This window comes from Marmota marmota, unplaced genomic scaffold (assembly GCF_001458135.2).
Source record: "Marmota marmota marmota unplaced genomic scaffold, marMar, whole genome shotgun sequence".
Lineage (NCBI taxonomy): Eukaryota > Metazoa > Chordata > Mammalia > Rodentia > Sciuridae > Marmota > Marmota marmota.
The window spans coordinates 4,356,973-4,377,220 of NW_025999946.1; the positions used below are offsets into that span (position 1 = coordinate 4,356,973).

A 20,248-nucleotide genomic window follows, 5' to 3' on the forward strand; every position below is an offset into this window, starting at 1 on the left:
CACCCACCCCCCCCAAAAAAGGGAAGAATGGCTATTAAAACAATTTTTTTTAAATGTAAGCATGATTTATATTTTCATTACAAAACTAGAGGCAAAACTTAAAGTCTGATAGAAAGAAAAAGACAGAGGTAAAACCTACCATGACAGCACCTGGGGTTCTATACTTTGCCAACAATCCAGTGTTTCTATCCAGCAATTCCTTGATTTTAGCATCATCTTCTGTACACAGTATCCTTTTCCTGTCTTAGTCAAGGCAATCTAAATTTCTTTCTCGCCTAATGTTTTGGGGTTTGCTTGTTTTTGTTTTTTGTTGTTTACTGGCAGTATAGGTGGTTTGACCTTGGGCCTCAAGAATGCTAGGCAAACACTCTATCACTGAGCTATATCCATAGCCTTTTTAATTTTTATGCTGAGACCAAGTCTCATCAAATGTAAAGCCTGGTCCTCCTGCCTCAGCCTCCCAAGTTTCAAGGAATGTAGGTGGGTGAAATCATGCCTGGTTACATGCTTGATGATTTACTGAATCAAATGTTATAGTTTCCAGAATTCTGTACCCTTTTTTTGGAGTTGGTCAAAACTGGGCTGCAATATTACATTTTACCAGCTGGTGTCATGATGTGAAATAGCATAAACTTCAAATCACATACCACTTGAGACTTCAGATTACATAAAACAAAAGTACTTCCAGTTGCATTCAGCTTCAAAACTGGGAAATCACTGTACAAAATATATAAAAAGCTCCAGGTGCAAGTGTTACACCTATAATCTCAGTGATTTTGGAGGCTAGGATGAAGGATCTCAAGTTTGAGGTCAGTCTTAGCACCTTGGCGAGATCCCGCCTCAAAATAAAAAAACAATACAGGGTCAGAATATAGCTCAGGGTAGAGCCCTAGGTTTAATCCCCAGTACCACAAAATAAAAACAAACAAAAGCATACACCAAAAACACCCACAAAAAGTGTAACTTACCACTACTGCCACAATCTGCACAAGACAGGAGTTCTTCTGGCTTCTTTTCGCGATTTGATTCTTTAGTTCCCAAACAGAAGCTACATATTGGAATGGGATCGGCACGGGGCTATGATAAAATTAAAATGAAAACACAGGTTACTTTTCATTTCAAAATTTAAAACATTAAAATCAAAAGCTTCTTAGATATTTTATGAACAAAAAGAACCAGCTAAATTAGGTATTCAAATCAATATTTTCTAATAAAAATATCTTAAAAGTATTTGATACTAAATTATTAATTGAATAATACTCGTAGGTATAGTAATATATAAGACCCAGAAGTCATTTTTATTAAACCAGTGGAACCTAAGACCTTTATGTACTATATAACCTTCTGAAATGAACATTATTCAAGATTCATTTAAAATCTCAATCATTCCCAAGTCTATATGCCTATAATAAACTGGTTCACCTATTCAGTGTTATAATCCATGAATATCATCTAGTTAGGTCAAATTATTTAGCTAAATCAGTATTAGAGTCCATGAATATTACCTACTTATTTAATTAAACTTTATCAAATGTTATAATGCAGGTTACTATTATTCACCTATTAAATACGGAACATAAAAATGTTGGTATGTTTTGGGGCTAGGGCTGTAGCTAAGTGGTAAAGTACTTGCCTCGAATGTGTGAGGTACTGGGTTCTATCCTTAGTACCACATAAAAATAAACAAAGATACTGTGTGTTCATCCAAAAAAAAAAAATGTTGGTATGTTTTTAGGTGACATGTTAATGGAGAATAAAGAATTTAGCACAAACTAAAATTCTCTGAATCGCTTCAGAAGAGATCAAAGACTATTTTGGGCACCAAGATTTTCTAAAGGAAATCACAGCACAGTACAGCACACACAAGAGATAAATTCTCGATCTTGGACATTCCTACTTTATAAAAGAAACAACGAAACATTTGTCTAACCCCCTAGCACCCCTTAAATCTCACTACGGAAATTGCTTTTTTAACAATGTATAAATCTACATACATTTTAGTATCTCCATTGTTACTGACTACTACCAGCAATGCTAGTATTCCCATCCATATGAATATGGCTAGCTGTGCCTACAGAGCTGGTCACATTATTTCGAACAGCCAAAACTGTATAAAAACTAAAATTTTATTGCATATTTCAAGCATTCACACATGTTGCCTGCTAGCCATCTGAATGTTACTATGATGTCTTTATATTTGAATCTCATGAATCAAAAATTCAGGGCAAGAAAACCAACATTACCACAAATGTTTTTAAATATAAATCAAAAACAAGACTTAATCCTGTAGCTATACATCAGCATAGAACAAAGATTATCTATTCAGCCATTCAGTCCCAAATGTCTATGACACTGCTCCTGGTTCACAGTCAGCACTCAAAATATATGTGCTAATTGAATAAAACAGTATATGCTACTTAAAAAAAAAAAACAAAAAAACATAAAACAAAAAACAAACTCATCTCTAAAATAATACTTCAAATGGTTATCATGATTCCAACAAATGTCTTCGTTCATTGTGACATGTCATCAAAATCAAGAATTTATCTTATGACCAAGCCTTTACAGAACTTTTAATATTGACTTTTAATTTTATCTTACAATATTAGTGTTCATTATTTTGCCCTTACTTTAAGCTTATTTGTTCTTTTATTATGCAAAGGCTTTCTGAGGTATCTATGAAAATGTAGCCTCTGTTAAAAAGCAATGAAAACGTAGCCTCTGTTAAAAAGCAGAGTATGAAACATCCTGCATTAGAAAAACCAAAAAAGACAAGCTACGACAAATTGGTCACTGACTCTAGCCACGGTTTTTTAAATGCCAGATAATCAGCACTGCATAATTATGGATCCATAGTTATTACTTGCAACTGCTCAACTGCAGTACCTTGGGAACACTTTTGTTCCTTTAAATAGCAATTAAAAGAACAATCTGGTTTTAAAGTGACAACAATCCCCTGATAGATTCTAGCTAAAACACAGTCCTCCTACTAATGGGATTCCTGCTTTCATTTGATAGAACAATGTTCAAGCCATTGCCGCCATTCTTGCAGTGATAAATAATTTACGAAATGTCACATATCATTCATGCAATGAAACAAATCCAAATCTGCAATCCCATTTTTTGTTCCCAGATGAATTTTTTTGCTGTGAGAGAGACATGGCCATCAGCCAGCATTCATGCTCATTTTTCGTTTTTAACTAAAGGTAACACAAAGGACAAAGGTTGCTAGTAGTTCATGGCCAGAAAGACTGATGTCCTGCACTCTGCCCAATCACAGAAAGCATAGATGCTATCGCTTCATGCTACATTCAAGGGAACCCCACCATACTGGTGGATGCTCACAACCATTTATTTAAGGATAACTATCTTACAATACTCCATAAAACCACTGCATTATACAGAAATGTCTGCCCTGCTGAATTATTGATAATTCAAAGCACTTTTTGCTAACCTCAGTGTAGCCGAGTCTAATTAACTTTAAAAAATTGTCACTTGCATGAAATGAAACTTTTACAGTAATGCATGTAAATGGGCCACAGAATTATTATGATTCACTATTCTCAATCAGACTACATATAAACTATTTTAAAAAATAACCCCTTGTAATAAAGTAAAATAGACTGCAGTCAGAAAGAGGTCCGAGTAAATGGCAATTTGATTCCATACAAATCACTATAGACAAGTGATACTTAAGAGGTTTGAAAATGGAACTCCAAATCTCCAAATTAAATCCTTTCTTTGAAATCTCATGAAGACACCTAACATGTTGATTACATTTTCTCATCAACATGTCTGATTGTTCTAAACTAATTTTAAGAAGGAACACTCATGGACAGATCTAAATATGAAAATAAGCATATTCTGCTCAGGGAGCATCCCTTTCAGGCAATGGCCCTGGGTCAGCTTCAAGGCTAGAGGCCCATTCTACAATATCTCATTTAATCTCTGTAACTAGGTTGTGTGTATTATTCTCATTTTAGAGAAAATTAAGGGTTGAAGATGTTAAGTAACTTTTCTAAATGTTGCACAGTTTCAAACATAGAGCTGAAACTGCCCTCACTCTGTCCATTTCTTACCTATCAGTGTCAACAGCTATTATGAAAGTATACATAATCTCTTCTAGTCAATTTCTCCCATGAAAAATTGCAAATGTTTTAAAAACTACTAAAAAGACAATCACTACTATAATCATATTCATTAGATTATTAATTGCAATGGAGGAAAGGTACTTCCACAATGAAGAAAATTGGTTGACACTTCCTGCACCAACATAGAACAAACTGACATCATGTGCCTCCAAGCGCTGCCTTAGCACGGCCTACATAGTTTCTTGGTGAATCTAATTATAAGGAAACAATCAGGCAAATTCAAGTGGAGATATATTCTGTACAACAACTTACCTACACATTTTAAAAATGTCAATATCATGCAAGACCCAAAGAAGGGCAGAACCAGAACCAATCTAGGAAACTAGTGATGTGAAAACTAAAAACAATATAGGATCCTTGACTGGATTCTGGATCTTTTAAAAATAGACACTGGATGTTAAAGAATGTTACTAGGATAATTAGAAGAACATACACTAAATATGAGATAACACATAAATCAAATATAATAAATCTCGAGTAAACATTGTGATTATGTAGGATAATGTTTTTGTTCTTAGGAGATACATGATGAAATATTTAGAAGTGTCATGATGTCTAACTCTCAAATAATTTAGAGGGAAAAAGAAAAACCTACATGTGTATATAAGTATGCAGAGTAGGAGAGAGAAAGCAAATGTGGCAAAATGTTAATGTTTGGTGAAATCTATGTAATGGGTATATGGGTATATTTTATTCCTTCAACTTTTTTGCATGTTTACACTTTACCAAACAAAAACATGGAAAGTTGAACAAAAAAGTACACCTCTGCTCTCAAAAGAGGTCTAGAATAAATTACCAAATAGTTAGATTATAAGCATTAATAAACTAAAGTATCTCAATCCAATTACCAAGGCACAGGAAATGCAGAGGACAGTACAACATATTAATCTATAGAGCAGGGAGATATTAGTACCAAGACTCTAAAGGATAAATGACCCAGTTTCTTCAAAAATAAAACGGAAGGAAAAGCAAGAATATAAGATCTAGACATGGAAGAAGAATGAGCAGGCTAAGAGAGACTTAGGCATATGAGCCAATCAAACATGGGGTTTACCTTAAGATCATGATTAAAACAGTGTATGACAAAAAAAATAAAAGATTATGATCTAGTGAAGGAAACAGGGTTATCTAGTTAAAGAAACTGTTGGGAGGGGCAATACGGGTATCTTCATCAAGGTAGAAGGGACAGATTTGTTCTCCATGGCTTCAGAGTCTGAAACTTGAACTAACTAGGGTATCATACAGAGACTTTCCAACAGAGTTGGAAATAGAATAGAATGGATGATTTTTTTAAATTTAATTTAATTTTTTTTTTTTTTTTTGGTGCCAGGGATTAAACCCAGGGACACTTAACCACATCCACAGCCATTTTTATTTTTTATTTAGAGACAAGGTCTAGCTAAATTGATTAGGGCATCGATAAATTACTGAGATTGGCTTTAAACTTGTAATCCTCCTGCCTCAGTCTCCCAAGTCACTAGGATTATAGGCATGTGTTGCTGTCCCAGGTGGATGATTCCTTTTTTATCCTCCTTCATTTATTTTTATTTTTAAAATTATGGTAAACATATACAATATAAAATTTCATTTGAAGCCAAAAAATTCATAACAAAATTTACCATTTAACTTTAAGGGTACAGTTGATCACAATGCTGTAGAAATATCACCACCAGCCACTTCCAGAACAGTTTCCATCTTCCCAACTGACACTGCACCTGTTAAGAACTAACTCTCCACTCTACCTTTCCCACCCCTGGCAATCACCATTCCTCTTTCTGTCTTTGTGCGTTTCTCTGTTGTTGGTATCTTATATAAATAAAGTCAATATGATATCTGTAGACTGGATTACTCTTGAGGCGCAGTAGGCCCTGTAATTAAAAGATCATAGAGAGGTTGGATGAGCCCTGGCATGGTGAGGATGCGACAGTGCACAAAATCATCATGCTCAAAAAGGAGATCTAGGTCCTTTCCAGACCCAGTATTTTAATGGTTGTAAGGTTGAATAATCTCTAAATCCTTTTCTAGCTTTCATTTGTTACTGTCTTACAAACACATTTCAAGAACCTTTGAGACTTCTGATCCAAAGTAAAACAGCTTTTCCTGAAGAATCCAAAGCAGCTTTATTTTTGTTAGTGGTTACTTTTATTTCTGCCCAGAAGGAAACAACAAATTGTTAGTCTTCTTAGTCTAAGTAACTGGACATAAGTAAATGAAAGCTCATATAGGAGAGCAGAACCTGAAGTATTCAGGCTCACATCCTCTTCCTGACAATGACAAAAAGGGGTTTTGAAGGCCATTTCCATGTTCTGTGTTCACAATGATCAGAGACATTAACCCTCTTTTTCCTTAATCTCTTATGGATATGGCTGAGATCTCTGCAGCTTTCTTGAAATTATTACATAACAAACCGTTTTAGTAATCCCAAGTGTTAAGAATGAAACAATACATCATTTTTTCATTCATACTTGCAACATGGAAAGACCTGGATTTAAATTCTGCTTTCTGAGCCTCGGGTTTCCTCATCATAAAAGTGCCTAACAGTTGTCTGGCTCTGGGGTTTCTAAAAGTTCAAGTGTGAGTGACTGGAAAGTACTTGTAAATTATAAAGTTTGATTCAAGTCCTTAATAAATACTGGCACAAATTAATTGTTCTGGAGTTCACAATTACTCTACAAAAGACTGATTCTCCAGACTCCTATGATGAACATTAATTTTTTTTGAGAGAGAGAGAGAGATTTTTTTTTAATATTTATTTTTTAGTTTTCGGCGGACACAACATCTTTGTTTGTATGTGGTGCTGAGGATCGAACCTGGGCCGCACACATGCCAGGCGAGCGCGCTACCGCTTGAGCCACATCCCCAGCCCTGATGATGAATATTAATCTAACGCCTTGTTTTTATTAAAGAATGAATTAATAGGGAGTACAAGGAACAGTGCAGAAAATACCTCAACTGAGAGCCAAGAGGCCTGTAGTTATTAGTAAAAGGAAAAGGAAAAGAACAGATATCAAAAGAAGGAAAGCATAAACAAATAAACCTTAAGTGAATAATACTACAAAAGCAAAGATGAATATAAATCTATAATCCCCAAGTATCAAATAGTTCATCACTGGAGAACTATACTTGAGCTCAGACAACTCAATTCATTTACTCCAAATCTACTTTTGTGGAAGGGCTGTTTTAAGACTCTTTTACAGCTCTTCAATTTGTGCCTCTTTCTTATATTGTCCTGAAATCTGAAGTCTAGGTGATTCCTTGCTGCTTACCACAATGCTATTCCTAGGTGTTTCATTGGTGCTGAACACAAACCCTATGGGACAAGACCTGGTGGTACTTTCTATCTCCATTTTATAGGTAAGTTAAACATCCCCTAGTGTCACATTGCTACTAAGTTTGATGACTCCAAGACCCTCTCTCTTTTGCTTTTCCCAAGGTATGTCCCACATTTCTTTTGGATCTTGGTTCAGGTATCCGCTTATCATGGAGGCTGCCCCTGACCATCCTCCGCGAAAATGTATTCCACTGGCAAAACTAGATCCTCCAAACTTTGCTTCCTTTTTCTTTCACTTTTTTTTTTTAATTGGTGCATTTTAGTTGGACATAATGGTGGGGATTTTTTGTTACATCTTCACACATATACACAATATAACAATATTGTTCCCTACCCCTGCTACCTTATTTTTCTTCATACCATTGGTCACTCTTTGGCATAGTATGTATCACTTATTTATTTATTTTCTCTTACTAAATGATATACTTAAACAAGGTAGAGTCTATTCATTGCTGAGGCCCAGCATTTGTTGATCAAATGAACAAACTGTTTTGAGGCTGGGAAGTGGTTTCCTCAATTTAACAGGTCTTAAGATATTGACTACTACCATTTATTTTCATGTATATCCTTAATGACTATAAACATGGCAAGGAGGGCAACTATCAATGGCCAGGTAAGGTTCTATCACTCTCTAGACTGATTTATTTATTTTTACTCTGGCAAACATAATGAATAACATTTATGTTTGTTATCTGACAAGTAAGGGCCAAATTTTAAAAATCATTTAGGAAGGGTAAGATTTTTGCCTAGCATGCACAAGGCCCACAGTTCTATCCCAGCACCACAAGCAATGAGAAAAAGAAAAGAAAAAATGATCTGGGGGCTGGGGTTGTGGCTGAGTGGTAGAGCACTTGCCTACTAGCACGTGTGAGACACTGGGTTCGATCCTGAGCACCACATAAATAAATAAATAGAATCAAGGTATTGTGTCCATCTACAACTAAAAAATATATATATTTTAAAAAATGATCTGGAACTATTAGGGCTTGCTCTAGAATAATCATTATAGGTTGTCTTGAAGATAAATTTTGGATCATGACCAGTTGCCAGCATCAAGTTGTGGTGACACCCTCACCCTATCTCCTACTTTCCCTCTCAAGAAAGAATATAAGTAAAACAAGAAAAAGAAGAAAAACATTAAGTAAAATGATTACACTACAATGAGAGTAACACAATTCTGTGAGTACAGATTTTTCTATTTTTAAGAGAAAATACAAACTTTTGCGTTTCATTATCAGTTAATAAATTATTGTCTACAACTTCATAATTGATGGCATTACAACAAACAGAGGTTGAAAACTGTTCCTGTTGTTTTTAGAGTAACTAACATCCTTTTTTGCCATTTCAGCATACTATTTGACACTTACCTAATAAATAACTAGACTTCATTTCTTGCCACTAAACCCACTTATTCAACTGATGTCTGTAGGATCAGATCAAGCCCATTCCTAATTAGGATACAGATCATGCACACTCAGGACTTTCCTTTACAGCAATCCATTTAATATGCAGTCTTCAGAAATTCACTAATTCTAGAAGTAGGGACAGCCTGTGATGCTATAAAGCATCTTATTTTTTTCAAACCCTATCTTGCTCCTGGGTGCATTTGCAATAACTGTGGCAGAGCCCCTCCACAGCATGGAAGTTCAGTGCCCAGCACACCCTTGGAGCAGCACAGGTCTACTTCAGACCCTTCAGGGCAGAACAGAACTCTGTTTATGACATGCCTACTGCCATTTTTTTCTGCACTCATGTACCCTTTGCTTTACTCTAAGCCAATTCTTGCAATTTCATCATGAATTTGAACCTGAATAGACACTAAATAATTTTTTTCCAGAAGGTAACTAGGAATATACTTAATATGTTACACCGGCAATAATTCTACCATAATTTTTCCTCTGGCTATATATATTTTCATTGTATCACCTCCCCTGCTCATTATACTTCTCTGTGGGTAATTGGTTCTGTGAAGGAATACTATACCATCCCCACTGGCTCTGCGGATTGAGTTTCTGTATTATTCTGGGCAAAAGGATTTATTATTGTTAATGTATGGAGATCTTGAATGTGATGGCTATATTTTACCTCCTTGTCATAGTGATGAGTGTTCTCTGTATTTTAAGAGTAACAATAAGTAAATAAAATTTAAAAAAATATTTAAAAGACTCCCTATAAACATTCAGAAAAATATATCCTGTCTTTTTTCATTTAAAAAATAATTTAGAAACAAAAATATACCAATAACCACTTACTACTGAGAAATTCCCATCATCAAAGTTGTATTCAGAAATATGAAATAAAGGATTGGTCAGAAAGGACTGAAGAAGAGAAGAAGCAGGCTTTCCAAGAACATCAGCCACAACAGCTATCAATGTATGAATTTAATTGAAATGCTCACACTGTATCCTGTAGTCTAGAACTTGTTCTAATTAGGCAGGTGTACCATTTATAAGAGTGCTGATTAAGGAAAGTGATTCTATTGGAAGGAAACAAATTAAATCCTGCACACTGTGTTTAACAATAGCATCTCATTTGTTTTTTGTTTTGGTTGCTGTTGTTGTTTTGGTAGATTTTCCTGTGAATTTTGAAAAGGGAAAATGAAACAATTGTGCTTCCTAGAGCCTTCAATTTCTTATCTGGACAGGGACTTAGCTTTTAAGATTACATCTGTTAAGTCTCTCCTCTACCCTTGCCATTAGAAACTGCAGATATTGCATTTATCTTCATAAGAGGGATCAACTCTGACTCAACACAGCTGGAAATTCAACACATGGTACAGAAAGTCTGTTTAGAATTCACAAACTATTCTTTTTGGCAAGCATGTTGCGGTATCTGAAATATAAACCCTACATTTATATTAGCGATATACTTTAGATTCAGAAAAATAGAATTTTAAAATCAACTTGCATAAGTGTCACAAAGCTTCAGCAGTTCCTTTTGTAAAAAAAATTCATTTAGTATCTTTCTTGTGATTTGCAGTTATAGTGTTTGAAGACCTTTATTAAAGCAGGTCCAAACTTTGAGATCATTATTTCTTTAAGGATAAGAAAAAAACTGACAGGAACATAAATAGATATTCTATCTTAAAGATGGCAAAAAAAAAAAAAAAAGAAAAGAAAAGAAAGACAAAAACTCCAGCACTGAATTTTGAAAATTCACTGGGAATTTAGGAATTCTGTATTGTAATTCATCTACATGACTTGGGGATTTGTCCCAGGTAAGGCTAGAAGAGCAAGCACATGCAAGAAAAGGCAAACGCGGGCTGCTGCTCGGGAGAGCTGCATATCAGCTAGAGGTAAGGGCACCAAGGCAACCATGTGAGTCTAGATACATGCCTACAACTCTGCCCAGGCACAATGTGAACTGAATATAGCCATTCTCCTCACAAATCCCACCAAGAGAAACCCACACTAACTGCTCACAGACAGAGCTCAACTGAACTGAATTTAATTAGATCCAAAAAAAGAAGTAGAATGCAAATATAAGACATAGGTAGGTAGATATTAACAAGCTAGAAAAGCCATGTTAGTCACTTTCTCAATAATATTATTGTCACCACCACTACCACCACCCCCGCTCCGACAATACTGCACATTCACAGATATTTTCATGGCAATTGAGATGCTACGTGCCACTCAGTGCAATACTAATATTTACTCAGCACCCAAAGTACACCAGTACTCCAAGGGTTCACCTTCACAGAACCAATGAAAGAAATATAATTCCATTAGTACACTTAATTCTCAATTGCCCTGTGGTATACAAACCATCTGGTATACAGAATTTCCATGCCCTATTTGGCTTTTGTTTTCTTCAGTTCCTCCAACTCTTTCAATTACAGTATTCATAAGCAGGAAGACAAGAGGATTGCTTGGATAATTACTAACCTAGTGTCAAGAACTGTGATGTTGTTTTTTGGAGTTAGTTCTGTATTGCAGAATATTTGTCCTTTAAGACCCTTCTGGAGATAAAAGTTCCAGATCTACTGGAGCTTTAGGCCAGGCACCATCTTGGGCCCTTGCTTGAACATATCTCAGAGACTATGCCCCCTGGAGCCAAAGCATCACCTCCAGCTGGTGGGAGCTGCACAATCCTAAGACCCTCCCCATCACCAACCTACAGTAGGGCCAGGAAAAGAAACACCCACCAGACATGATGGGCCTTACCTCTAGGACAAGAATTTTTCAGTTAAATTTTCTAGAAGTTTCTAAGTGTACAAAAGTCCACTAAAGGTATATAAAAAGAAATGCACAAGAATTTCTGTGTATATGTGTTTTCATTTCTCTCAGTTGAATACCAAGAAGAGAAACTGCTAGGTTATAAAGTAGATAATATATGTTTAACCATACCAGAAATGCCTAGCTAGGCTGATCAAGAAAATACAAAAATGCAAATAGCCTATACCAGGAAATAAGGAGAAGATATTACTACAGACTTTGAAACCATTAAAATAATTAGAAATGCTATGAGCTATGTTTTAAAATGTTATGAGTTCATTCCTTAAAAGAAGAAAAAGCCAACAAATAAATGACTTAACACTACATCTCAAAGCCCTAGAAAAAGAAAAACAAATCAACACCAAAAGCAGCAGAAGACAGGAAATAATTAAAATCAGAGCTGAAACCAATGAAATTGAAACAAAAGAAACAACTGAAAAAACTGACAGAACAAAAAGTTTGTTCTTTGAAAAAATAAATAAAATTCACAAACCCTTAGCCACGCTAACGAAGAGAAGGAGAGAGGAAACTCAAATCACTAACATACGTGATGGAAAAGAAAATAACACAACAGACACTATAAAAATACAGAAGATAATTAGAAATTATTTTGAAAACTTGTACTCCAATAGAAAATATCAAAGGCATCGACAAATTTCTAGAGTCATATAATTTGCCCAAATTGAATCAGGATGATACACACAATTTAAACAGATCAATTTCAAGTGACAAAATAAGAGAAGCCATCAAAAGTCTACCAACCAAGAAAAACCTAGGACCGAACAGATACACAGCTGAGTTCTACAAGACCTTTAAAGAAGAACTAATACTAATACTCTCCAGTATATTTCAGGAAATAGAAAAAGAGGCAGCACGTCCAAACTCATTCTATGAGGCCATTATCACTCTGATTCCAAAACCACGCAAAGACACATCAAAAAAAGAAAACTTCAGACCAATATCTCTAACGAACATAGATGCAAAAATTCTCAATAAAATTCTGTCATACCAAAAACAAAAACATATGAAAAAGATCATGCACCATGATCAAGTGGGATTCATCGCAGGGATGCAAGGTTGGTTCAACATAAGAAAATCAATAAATGTAATTTATCACATCAATAGAATTAAAGATAAGAATCATATGATCATCTCAATAGACAAATAGAGAAAAATAGACTAATAGAGAAAGCATTCAACAGAATACAGCACCCCTTTATGTTCAAAACACTAGAAAAACTAGGGATAACAGGAACATATCTCAACATCATAAAAGCTATCTAGGCTAAACCCCAGGACAACATCATTCTAAATGGAGAAAAATTGAAGGCATTCCCTCTAAAAACTGGAACAAGACAGGGATGCCCTCTTTCACCACTTCTATTTAACATAGTTCTTGAAACACTGGCCAGAGCAATTAGACACACGAAAGAAATTAAAGGGATAGGGCTGGGGATGTGGCTCAAGCGATAAGGCGCTCGCCTGGCATGCGGGGCACTGGGTTCAAATCTCAGCACCACATAAAAATAAAATAAAGATGTTGTGTCCACCAAAACTAAAAAATAAATATTAAAAAAATTCTCTCTCTCTCTCAAAAAAAAAAAAAAAAAGAAATACACATAGGAAAAGGAACTCAAATTGGCACTATTTGCTGATGATACGATTCTATACCGAAAAGACCCTAAAAGTTCCACCATAAAACTTCTAGAATTAGTAAATGAATTCAGCAAAGTAGCAGGATATAAAATCAACACCCATAAATCAAAGGCATTTCTGTATCAGACAAACCCTCAGAAAGGGAAACGAGGAAAACTGTCCCATTTTCAAGAGCCTCAAAAAAATAAAATACTTGGGAATTAACTTCACAAAAGAGGCGAAAGATCTATATAATGAAAATTACAGAACCCTAAAGAAAGAAATCAAAGAAGACCTTAGAAGTTGGGAAGATCTACCTTGCTCTTGGATAGGCAGAATTAATATTATTAAAATGACCATACTTCTAAAAGCACAGATAAAATGCAGTTCTGATCAAAATTCCAGTGACATACCTCACAGAAATAGAGAAAGCAATCATGAAATTCATCTGGGGGAAAAAAAAAGACCCAGAATAGCTAAAAAGCAATCCTTAGCAGGGAAAGTGAAGAAGGAGGCCTCACTATACCAGACCTTAAATAATACTACAGAGCAATAGTAACCAAAACAACATGGTATTGGCACCAAAACAGACTGGTAGACCAATGGTACAGAATAGAGGACATAGAGAATAACTCACAAAACTACAATTATCTTATATTAGACAAATGTGCCAAGAACATGCATTGGAGAAAAGATAGCCTCTTCAACAAATAGTGCTGGCAAAACTGGAAATCCATATGCAACAAAATGAGATTAAACCCCTATCTCTCACCACGCACAAAACTCAACTCAAAATGGATCAAGGACTTAGGAATACAACCAGAGACCCTGCATACTAATAGAAGAAAAAGTAGGCCCTAATCGCCATCATGTGGGGTTAGGCCCCAACTTCCTTGATGATAATTATTGTTTATGTGGTGCTGGGGATCAAACCAGTGCCTCCCACATGCTAGGCAAGCGCTCTGCCACTGAGCTACAGCCCCAGCCCCAGCCTTAGCTATGTACATTTTTTTGTAGAAGCAAAACAGTAATAGTAACTACAGTATTTGTTAAAATGAGAGTGGTTATAGTATGCTCCTCTCTTTTAAAAGGCATTACATGCTTGTATATGTTAGAACTTATAATGAAAGCATCTCAAACAAACCTCTTTATTGTATTTGGAGAGGGGATTTGAGGGAGTCAGGATTAGATAAGGGAGGAAAACTTAATTCCCATTCTCTACCTTCTTGTACTGATTGTACACTTTCACACACACATACACACACGCACACTCACACATATGTCTTCAAAATCAGCAAAAATAATTAGCCTTTGTATTGAGGAAATTTAAGTGATAATGTACTTATAAATACATTCCATCTACAACTAAAAGAAGGAAGGAAGGAAGGAAGGAAGGAAGGAAGGAAGGAAGGAAGGAANAAAGAAAGAAAGAAAGAAAGAAAGAAGGAAGGAAGGAAGGAAGGAAGGAAGGAAGGAAGGAAGGAAGGAAGGAAGGAAGGAAGGAAGGAAAGAAAGAAAGAAAGAAAGAAAGAAAGAAAGAAAGAAAGAAAGAAAGAAAAGTACATAGTTGGGTTTAGTGGTGCATATCTGTAATCCCAGTGACTCGGGCTATTGAGGCAGGAGGATTTCAAGTTACAGGCCAACCTGGGCAACTTAGCAAGACTGTCTCCAAATCCAAACAATAAAAAGTTCAATGGGAAAGTTCTTGGGTTCATTCCCCAGTATCAGGAGATGGACAGGGATGTACATAAGAGCATTGACAAATATACCTGAAGGATAAATTCCTAGAGGTGAAAAAACTGGGTCACAGAAACAAGGGCATTTTTAACTGAAAGAGACTGTATCACAGTATACTCAACATATTTTTTCAAGTACTTTTTTTCTGCCAATTTGTTTAAAATTGTACTATCATATTTCATTTAAACTTGTTTTTCAAATCAATTTTTTTTTTAAATGAATTCATGGCTGGGGAAGGTAGAGCTCAAAAAGCAATTTCCCTAAAGTAGTGTCTCCATAACCATCAACAACTTGTGGTTAATCAAAGACCTGTGTTCTCAGACATCTTCAGAACCTTTACATTGGAGGAAATCAATCATATACCAGAAGAAGAATTAGCCAAAGGAGAGAGAGTGAGTGGTCAAATAAATTGTCCTATTCGATCTTTTAGGATTGACACATTAAGCACATCACCTTTATACTAAAAAGATAATTAAAGCAGGAAGCAGCACAATTACAATGGGAATTCAGCGTGTGTGCATATGAGAGAGAGAGAGAGAGAGAGAGAGAGAGAGTTAGTTGAGAAAATAGTAATCAGAAGGATCACTAAAACTTACAAGGACATGGAATTTTTTTTTTTTTACTGACTCATAAAATTACAGTATTACCTTTCCACATTCAATGTCGAAGCAAAGAATTATTTAAAGACTAATAAATGAGCATAGACCTATGCAGAGAAGAATAATACTGGTACTGTAAAGGCATGGTTTTTTTCCTTCTTCCTTCCTACCCTCCTTCTTTCCATTTTCCTTCTTTTCAAATACCTGCCATATGTCTGTTTTGAGACCTGGCTCACACAATATTGTTGGTAGTCCACAGTTGGCAGTCATCTCTAACTGATTAAGATGATCTGGGGGTAGCTGAAGGAAACAGTGTACATCAGTGCTTCTAAAACTTTATAATGTGTAAACAAAACACCCGGAGATAATGTAAAACTGCAGGTGCTGATTCAGTTATTTGGAGACAGCGCTTGAAATTCTGCATTTCTAACAAATGATCTGTTATCCACATTTTTGGGCAGTATGAATATAGATACTTTAAAGGTATGATTCCCAAAATAACTCACACTCAGCTCTGAGATATGTTTTGCTATTTCAATATAAGGATTCACCAAAGAGTAAAAACCCTGGAGTTAAAGCCCTGACAGAGGAAATGGAATAATACTAACAGTAGTAGTTGGTGGTAACAGAAGTTACAATAGGTACTAGTAGTTATTATAGTAATAGTAGTAAAAGTAATAGCAGTGGCAACCAGCAGCAACAAACATTTAAAGACAGCTTGCTATGGATGAATAGTAAGGTAGGCATTTAAACTACTATTAAAATGTCAGAAGTTAGGTACTAGTATCTCGACTTCATAGATGAGAAAACTGAAGTTGTTTCCAAGATATTCAGGCTCCAGAACTAAATTACAGTTTCCAGTTATCAATCAAGTTAACCATCACTACATAATTGTCCCTTGATATCTGTGAAAGATTGGTTCCAAGACACCCTTGCAAATACCAAAATCTACAGATGCTCAAATCTCTTAGATAAAATAGTACAGTATATACATATAACCTATGTACATAATCCCATATACCTGCAAGTCATCTATAGATCACTTACATATTTAATATGGTTGTTATACTGCATTATTTAGGGAATCATGACACGGGGGGAAAGTCTGTACGTTTTCAGTCCAGAAGCAATTCCCACCCCCCAAATGTTTTCTATCTACATTTGGTTGGATTGTGGGGACAGAAACCACAGATCCAAAGGGCCAACTGTACAGTTAGTAACAGATGTCATCATTTCTCAAGTTGATCCGCTGGAGGAGACAATTGTTTAAAGGCCTTCTTTGCTAGCTCCTGCAAAGTCCAGCTTAAGATAAACAAATAGATCACTGTAACTGATGGGTTTAGGTCAAGGTCACGAGGAATTTTAAACTACTATTTGACAACACAAATCATCTACCCTTGGGTAATCCAGATTGGCTGTACTTTCACGGGCTATTCAAATGATGATGATGTTGTTTTAGACCTTTTGGCTTTATTTGTTAACTAAGGTGTGACAGAGTGGAACAGATTGCTTTTGAAGTTATTCTAAGACTAACTTTGGTTACAATATGAATTCCAGAATATTTGGCTTGGAAGCTACATTTTATGCTTTTTAGAGATCAAGCTAAACACACATTTCTCAGTCAAAAAGCTCCATAGAGTAACTTGATCTGAGAGGGGTGCTTTAACTCACTGCCAAATAAAAAGCATGATTGCCTTATTCCACACACACACAAATACCATTCTAGGATAGGCCAATTAATCATGAATATAACTTTTCAGACATTACATAATTTTACATAGACTTGCTTCTAATGCCTGCCAAAAAAAACAGCAATTTCTATCACTAGGAATAAATCTATGCTTGAAGAGAAATGAAAGTTACAAACATGAAACAGTGAAATTCTAGTCACTTCTTTTATGCCACCCTCCCTCATAATTTTATTTTATAAAACTGGCATTAATAAAACAAACTAGAGTGACATAAGCTGTTAAAGCACATAAATAAATTAAATAAAAATATGGAGATCCACATACTTTTTATATCCAAGAGTGGCAACCTCTAAGATACGAATATGCATACATCCACTGTGCACTTGAGTCCTCCAATATTAAACACACACTCTGCTGTTATATAATCCACTTATTAATATTTATTAAAAAATTCAATTTTTCCACCTAAAATCATTGGTTTTCTTTTTTAATATTTTTTTTAGTTGTCAATGGACATTTATTTTATTTGTTTATATGCAGTGCTGAGAATTGAACCCAGTGCCTCACACATGTTAGGCAGGTCCTCTACCACTAAGCTACAACCCCAGCTCCAAAAATCATTGGTTTTCTAAATAATGTTTCACAGATTTATCCCTGGTGTATCAGAAGTAAGTGATTAATTTGAAAATGGTCCACCAATATCTATAGTTAATATTTTCAAATACAAATAATCAACATAAAGTCTGTTAGTATGTTCAAATACAAATAATCAACATAAAGTCTGTTAGTATGTTATCTTAATAATGAACCAGTCAGCCCAGGATTACCCTCAGCGTGTTTATAAAATTTCAACAGAATGTTTTTAAGCAGCGATACCAGGAGAACAAAAGCAATAGATCATTTTCATGCTAAATAATACACTGAAGATATATTAAACTTGAAAGGGGGCATGCATAAACTCATGACAAATTTATCTGAAAAGTTTCCTTCTATAAATATTTTTAGGGTGTTTTCCTTAACACAATCTTTTTAAAAACAAAAATTAGTTTCTCTTCTACTTACTTAAAATTAGATGGACAGGTACCTGCTTTTGAAAGTTTCCCAAGGAAAATATATCACACTCATCATCATTCAAAAGCATGAAAGTGCCCATGCATACACATGTGGTGTTCTGGTACTTTTAAACAAAGACTAGACCACTAAGTATGCAAGGTCTGCAATAGTATGTAAAAAGAAATGGTACAGTGCTTCTGAACTTTTGTTTAAACACTGGCCTTATCAGGCAGAATTATACTCAACTTTATTTCGTGTGTTTTTTGCACTTAAAAATATGTTTTTTTTTTCATTTTCTAAAAGAGGTATTATATATAATTTTGAATGTTATACCTAAACTACATAACTATGGAGATGTTAAATACATACAAATGCATGTATGTATATATGTATAATGTGGGGTGTACTCATCATTCTCCAATTAATAAATAACAATAACAGCTAATGTTCATTGCATGCTTACTCTATGCCAGGTACTACGTTAAGTACTTAAATTATTTCAGTAAAACTATGAAACAGATGTTGTTATTGTCCCAATTTTTCTGAGGAGAAAACTGCAGCACAGAAAAGCTAAATAATGAACCCAAAGACCACAGTTGAAAGTGACAGAGCTCAGATCCCAACTCAGACTTCACCCCTGAGAGAATCTCTAAATTAGGAAAGATAGACAGAATAGAGACAGAATACTGTCATTTCACCTAAGTCAAAAGCAAGGGTCATTCTGGGAGTGGGAAGCAGAGGAAAGTTTATACTTTGTGTGGATATTAGAGGAAGAAGCTAAAGGAGGTCTATTATCATCAGAGTGGATGGTAAGGAGACCACCATCAATTCCCTACTTAATTTCAAAAAGATTTTTAGGGGGCTGGGGATGTGGCTCAAGCGGAAGCACGCTCACCTGTCATGCGTGCAGCCCGGGTTCGATCCTCAGCACCACATGCAAACAAAGATGTTGTGTCCGCTGAAAACTAAAAAATAAATATTAAAAAATTCCAAAAAAAAAAAGATTTTTAGGAAAATGGGCTTTCAGGAGTTACTTAGAACTCAAGAAGAAGGAAAAAACAAAAAGAGGAAAATGGCATGTGGAAGAAGGTTCAAAAGACTTGAAATTTTATAAACACGCTGAGGGTAATCCTGGGCTGGCGCTGCAGTTCAGTGGTAGAGAGCACTTGCCTAGCATGTGAGAGGCATTGAGGTTGATTCTCACCACTGCATATAAAATAAAGGTCCATTAACAAAAAAAAAATATTAAAAAACAAAAAAGACTAAAGTAGTTAAGTCAACTAAGAAGGTGTTACTCAGAGGAACTGCAAAGAAAACGGAGAGGTGTTGAGGAATGGCTGGGCACCAGATGAGGGAAGTGAGATTCTGCTGGTGACTGACTAACGCACAGGGTAAACAAAGCTGATGCAAAAGGAAATGCAAAGATTCAGAAAGGTTGGAATGGTCTGGAATTCACACAGTCCATTCCAGGAACTTAGAAGAGAAAGCAAGGAAAAGTGAAAGAAAGGCCTAGAAGCTACCAAGCTTAGTGAATTTCTTGATGATTTCATAAAGACTGGTATTGTCCTGGACAAGTCGGTATGGGGAAGTTGGAGGGCGGGATATCAGTCAGAAATTTTTCTAAATTCAGGAAAAATTGCCAAGGCAGAAATCTTCCTAGTGACTCACTATGCTAAGTATAGTTAATTGCTTGGAAATTACTGGCCATGATCACCACAGAGATTGTAGACATTTAAAAATTCTGCACTATTGAGGATCTATGTCTCCAGGCCCTTGAAATTTTTATTAGTATTTAGCAAGACTCTGAGCAAAGTTTTCTATTCATGTCATCAGA

At 35.4% G+C, this 20,248-nt stretch overlaps 1 protein-coding gene across 3 annotated transcripts in view; it reads right to left on the reverse strand.

Annotated features, from left to right (window-relative positions):
* The window catches only part of Kat6b (lysine acetyltransferase 6B), a 173,309-nt gene that overhangs the window by 67,727 nt on the left and 85,334 nt on the right, over positions 1–20,248 (reverse strand). For all 3 annotated transcript variants that reach the window (XM_048801829.1, XM_048801830.1, XM_048801831.1), the window contains exon 3: positions 969–1,077. In XM_048801829.1, coding sequence (XP_048657786.1) covers positions 969–1,077 — 109 coding nt within the window. The remainder of the gene's footprint in view (positions 1–968; positions 1,078–20,248) is intronic.